We start from the raw sequence: 6,000 nt of genomic DNA, 5'->3' as shown, positions 1-6,000 counted from the left end.
ATTTATTAGTCTTTAGACCGCTTGAAAATCAGCGGTTTTGGATATGGCGAGTAGGGGATGATGAATTATTATCAATTAATAATAATAATTATTATTATTTTTCTTCCTTCTCCTCCTTCATCTTCTTCTTGTAAGGGTGGGTTTTCATTTTCACGAGGGATGGGCACTAAACGAATTAATAGTAATGGTACGCAATGTAACAGTAGTCGCATCAATAATAATAATAGTGAAACGAATAGTTTTAACGTTAATAATAACAGTGACGACGATTCAATGGTAACGATGGAGAGGAGAGGGGCGGGGCGGGGCGGGGAGGGAGAATAATTTTTTTTACTACTACGCTTCGATCTGGTCTTCCGATGGCATGATGTTGTCGGGTGCCATTGATAAATCCTCGGCCATGTCTTCGTCCGGACCTGAATCGTGACCGTGATGACTTTCGGGATACCCTCTGTCGTCCACACCTTCGTCATCGTGCTCGATCGGGGCTTCGAATAATTCACGTTTTATCAGTCTCGATAATTTACCACCCTCCGGACTCTGACCTTCCTGTTTTATGTGGATACCGCCCGCTGGTTCATCCAGCGGTGACCTAAGATGGCGGAATAATTCATGCGGATTATCGATGCAGACTGATTTGAGGTTAAGAGAGTTTTTTTTTTCGTCGTTCTCTTCCTCAGGACGGGTATTCGAAATCCTGGAAATCTAAAGACCTCCTGGGACTAGTTAGGACTTCGAGGATTCTAATTATTTTTAAGAACTTTTTGAAAATTCTCCTCGATGCAGATTGATTTGAGGTTAGGAGAGTTTTTTGTCGTTCTTTTCCTCGAGACGGGTTTCCGAAATTCTGGGAATCTAAGGATCTTCTAGGACTAGTTAGGGATTCGAAGATTCTATTTATTTTGAAGAACTTTTGGGAAATTTTGCCCGGAAAATCGATTACCATAGATATATTCAACGCGCACGACAATCAAGGGATCGCCCGAATTTCGACGTCAAAGACCGATTTTCAAACGAGTGTAACTTCGTCGAAAATGAGCGGATTGCGATGAAAATAATTGGAATTTGAAGCTCGAAGCTTCGACTTTAAAAATATCATAACGAATTTGGTTTTGCACAGATTTTCTCGAAGTTTCACAGCTCAGAAGCCATGAACGCGTAAATTTTGCGTCACAAAAATGGCGTCGTATAGGTTTCGTAGCTCGAAACTTCTGCTTCAAAATCCCTCAATTGTGGTGCGTAATGTGGACTCGGATACTCCGAGGATGACAAAAATTAATCCTTAGTATTTCTTGTGTTTGTTTTTTTTTGGTAGGAACTTACATTAGATCGTTGTGTGCCATCAGGTGGTCCTTGTCGGGACTCGTTGCCGTCGACGTGCACATCGAGTTGTTCAAAAAGCCCATGTTGGACTCACCAAGCGCAGCCTGGAAATACTCAAATTGCATTAGATTATTAGTTATTATTAGTAGAGGCGGGTGAACTAAGAAACGAAAGATAATCGTCCAGATCTCTACGAACAAAAAAAAAAAAGGACAAGGACACAAAATTACATCAGCGTTGTGATAAATTTTTTATCTTTTTTTCTTCGATTGTTCTGATTTTTTTTTTCTCTATCGCTAAATTAAACTAGTTATTTGATAGTTACCTGGAGATTCGCGTTCAGTGCATCGCCGTACATAGTCGGACTGTGAGTGAGAGTTGGACTTTTCGATGGGACGCCCCTGAAGATTAACAACAGAAAAAATGTTAAAAATAGGAAGTATGATTTCTTTCGTAGTTTTTTCTTTTTTCTCAAAATTATGAAAGTATGATTTTTCGTTTCTTTCTCGAATACAAATATCAAAGTATACAGAGACTAAACCTGAAATTCGTATGATTATTACAGTTAATTGAAGATAATCAAATATATATATACGTAATATATGTATAGTATAAGTATATATACAATATGAGTATTAAATATATATGAATATATATATATATATGTATAATCTATGAGATAATGTTTATATAATAATTATATATATAAATATTTACGTAGAAAAAGAGAGAACTAGAGAAAGAGAGAGAGAAATAGAAAGATAGATTGTAGATAGAAAAAGAGATATTGAAAAAGGAGTATATAAATATACGTATATAAAAAACATCGATAAGATAGGATATTATTCTAGTGTAAAATTTCATAAATAGGTATAAATATTCATAGAAAAATGAATTTTTCAAAATGGTTTACCTACCGTATACTTGTTAAAAACATACGTCATTATCTATAGTGAAAGTAACTGAACTTTGTTTTTTACCTCAATTTTTCTGATTTTCAGATTTTTTTTTTTTTGTTTATATGTATATAAAAATAACGTATGTGGATAACGAGTATGATCGATGATGGAAATAACCAACGGGCAGAATTTGAGCGAGATTAGGAATAAAAGTAGTAAAATCTTACGTAAAGTCAAACAACTACTATTGAACATCATTTTTCAAATCGCCGAAATGACATTTTTGTGAAATTTAGTTTCGAAAATTCAGTTTTCTTTTTTACTCCATCTGAGAAAAAAAAATTCGATTTGAAAAACGATGTCGTTATTTATATAAATGGCCACGGGTTACCTCTCCCCTGATTTTATTGTCCCAGCCTTACCGTAATGGAAGCCATTTTCTTATTTTGTTTTTTTTTTCCCAGTTTTTGAATTTTCAGGTTTTTAATAAAGCGAGACTGATAACGTGCGCAATTAACTACGGTGCAATATTTCATGCATATTAATTACAGCCATAAGTACATTTTTTCTCGTAACGTAGATTGGAAATAATTTCCGAGAACGTTCGACGCAATGTTTCAGTGAGAAAAAATTATGTCAAGCTATTCCCGTTGGCCACCTATCAAATAACTGGATACTTAATATTAATATGAAAAAATCTTATTCTCTACAGATGGTAAAAGATTTAGAAAATACATAAATATAAATTCTACCAATCGAGTAAAATACATATAGATAAATAGTTAGAAAAAATTTTTGAAATATAAATCTATAGATGGATAAATTTATCTTAACGAACTATACATGTATGTATATTTGAGAAAAAAAAAAGAAAAAAAGAAACAGTAAGAAATTCTATACTAAAATACTACATATTGTAGAAAAATCTAGTGTTAATATAGTATGAGAAACGATTATTAAAAACGTCGATAAAATTATTTAATTATATTTAATTACCATAATATTATTCGATAATACCTGATATGTTATCGATCCGTCGATCGATCGATGGATCGAGTCGCAATTTTTTCTCTTTAGATAGTTCTGGATCGTCTGAGAGAGCACATTTACTACACATACAGTATTAATTACAGGGACACGCGTACAACAATGTTCCTCAACTCATGCGCAGGTTTTCAAAGCTTTTTTTTTTTTGTTTTGTTAGACGAAATAAAAACCAAAGAACCAAAAAAACTAAAGAAAGAGAGAAGAAACTCAAAGAGAACTTTCTGCCTCCTATTGAAAGAAAAAAGACTTTATATTTCACTCGTATTTTGCAGTAAAAAATTAGACACACCATCCGACTGGTTTCTGTTTAATTTATTCATTCATTTTTCTATTTTTTTTCGTTTTTTTTTTAGATATAATCGAGAGAAATGAGAAGATGGAAATTTCGAAAACAGTAACAACATTCGGGCTATAATTATTAAAGTTTCTATAAATTCAAAATTTTCATTTCCAAAAACTTTCGCGAAAGAAGTTTTCATAAATCCGGTAAAAAATCGAACAAAAAACATACGAAACAAATAAATGAATAAAGCAAATCGAACCGAAGAAAATTTCTGTGTTTTTTTTTTTTTTGTTCATTCACTGCACTTCTACAAAAGCCACACAAAAGCGTACGAAGCGTTTCAAGTTAACAATGTTGTACGTAATATTTGTAAATTTCGAGAAAATTTTATCCTACAAAATATACAAATAATACACACAAAATTGAGTGACTTTTTTTCATGCCGCCTAATACGATGGGGGGCGGGGGGGAGGAGAAGGGGGGGGGGGGGTCGCAATTAACATATTTGCTAAATTATTAAGTACCCAAATCAGCTGCAAAGGGACAGCGATACAGTTCAGCTGATAACGCAAGTTTTTTTTTCTTTTTTCGTTTTCTTTGTTTTAAATAAAATGCATTTACAATTTATAATTAAATAATTAAAGTTTATGTAACTAACGGTCGAGTGTCGTGTCATATTGGATAATGTATCCTTTTTTGTTTTTTGTCTTTTTGATCAAGTCATCCGAATCAGTTGTCAGAAAAATAGTTGATTAAATGTAGATATAATTTGTGATACAATTATCGCGTCATTGTAACACTATTTATAGTAATTTCCAGTACAGTTGTCGCTGTATTTTATTTCGGTTGAAGTAAGTGGAAAAACAAAAAGACAAAATTCAAAACCAGATTTAATTGAATTAGACAGAATAAAATATGACAGAATTCGGTTGAAGAAAGATGAGTAAGTTACGTCGCCAGGAATATGACTTTAAAGAAAGAAAAAGAAGAAACAAAAAACAAAAAAAAGGAAAAAAAGTTATCCGCACGACGATATACATTACACATCCACCTGTGGGACATTTCGTGCCAAATGACCCATGCGTAAGCGATCTGCGTTTGATTAATGAAATTTTTTTTTTTTTTTCTCCATCATTTGGAAAAATCATCAAAAATTTGTAATATCCTCGGGAAAATTAAGCAACTGAAGAAGATAGTTCTTTGAGTTATCTGTGGACACCAGATAATTTAAATGACTGAAGAAAAAATTCGCAAATCGAAAAATTGAAAAATAAAAAAATCGAAACTCTATTTTTGTGTCAGCGTAAAAAAGAACAATTTTTTTGTCTCGTTTTTCATTATTTTTTCTTGTCGAGAGAAATCAGTGTACGTGATACGTATTCGAGATTTGAATCGATCATATTTTTGAGTTGAAGATATTCAATTTTCGAATGGCCGCTTTCCAAAGTCTGAATAACGAGAGCGCTAAAAAATAAACTTGATTTTCTAATTTTCGTTTAATCTGAAGCGAGGCGATTCGGCATGAAATGTCGCATCCGCATCGGGTAGGGAATCAAACTAATTGCTCGTTGCAGGTTCTACGAGAGGCGCAATAAACGGCGGCAAATAATCAATCAACGTAAATAAAAATTAATATAGTATACATATAACTACGTAATCCGATATAATTATACAGCTGCCAAGCATCACGATGAATATGCGAGGGGATATAAGATCGGGTATGTACACATTTATATACTACGGGTATATAATGTTGGGTAAATAAATACAGCTATTCACTAATATACAGTCAAAGGGCCGTCAATCTCGTTAGTAACCCTCGTTAATTTTCATCCACGACGATGTCAATTCGAACGAACAAAAAGGAAACGCATGAAAAGTGATGAAAAAAATGGTTGAAAAAAAGAGAACAATTTCATTGAATTTTTTATGTAAAAATTAATCTTGGACAAGAAGTGAAATAGATCAGATAGAATAAAATGAGATTCAGAAACACGAGACGGAATGGAGGAGAAAAAAATCCAACAAAAAAGAAAAAGAGAAAGTGAATATAAAAATTTTCGAATTCGCATATTTCATCGAACCAGGGTGACTCAACGAAGATTTCACGGCCACTTTGCGACGATGGGAAACAACGACCAAGCGGTGGCGCGGTTGGATATAATTTTTGTTTTTGGTTTTTTTTTTCGGGGCCGGGTCGGGGGCGATTCGGGCTCGGGGTGAGGGTCGAAAATGAATGAAGATTCTTCAGTTTAAATCGACAAACTGAAGGAATGAATAAAAGAGAAATGAGAAAACTAAGAAAAAAAGGTGGTTAGGAAAACGACAAACGAGAACGAATCGAAATCAAGAAGTGAATTCAGCGAAAGGGTGGGGGTGGAAATTATAGTTTTCCGATCAATTATTTTTTTTTTTTTAATTCCTGGAGGTGTGATGAAAGAGGGGGAG

General features: G+C 33.5%; 1 protein-coding gene across 12 annotated transcripts in view; it reads right to left on the bottom strand.

Annotated features, from left to right (window-relative positions):
- Positions 1–289: 289 nt before the first annotated feature.
- Positions 290–6,000, bottom strand: part of LOC105684366 (forkhead box protein P1) — a 197,852-nt gene continuing 192,141 nt past the window's right edge. For 8 of the 12 annotated variants that reach the window (XM_020851379.3, XM_020851377.3, XM_020851375.3 and 5 more), the window contains 3 exons: positions 1,649–1,724; positions 1,324–1,436; positions 290–592 (listed from right to left, as the gene is read on the bottom strand). In XM_020851379.3, coding sequence (XP_020707038.2) covers positions 337–592; positions 1,324–1,436; positions 1,649–1,724 — 445 coding nt within the window. In that variant the 3' untranslated portion in view covers positions 290–336. Of the gene's footprint in view, positions 593–1,323; positions 1,437–1,648; positions 1,725–6,000 lie in introns of those variants that run through there. The other 4 variants (XM_020851376.3, XR_007278658.1, XR_007278659.1 and 1 more) reach the window with 4 other exon arrangements.

The sequence above is a fragment of the Athalia rosae genome, chromosome 5 (assembly GCF_917208135.1).
Source record: "Athalia rosae chromosome 5, iyAthRosa1.1, whole genome shotgun sequence".
In the NCBI taxonomy this organism is placed as follows: domain Eukaryota; kingdom Metazoa; phylum Arthropoda; class Insecta; order Hymenoptera; family Athaliidae; genus Athalia; species Athalia rosae.
Note: the sequence above shows the minus strand (reverse complement) of the source record. Positions and strands in the feature narration are given on the sequence as shown.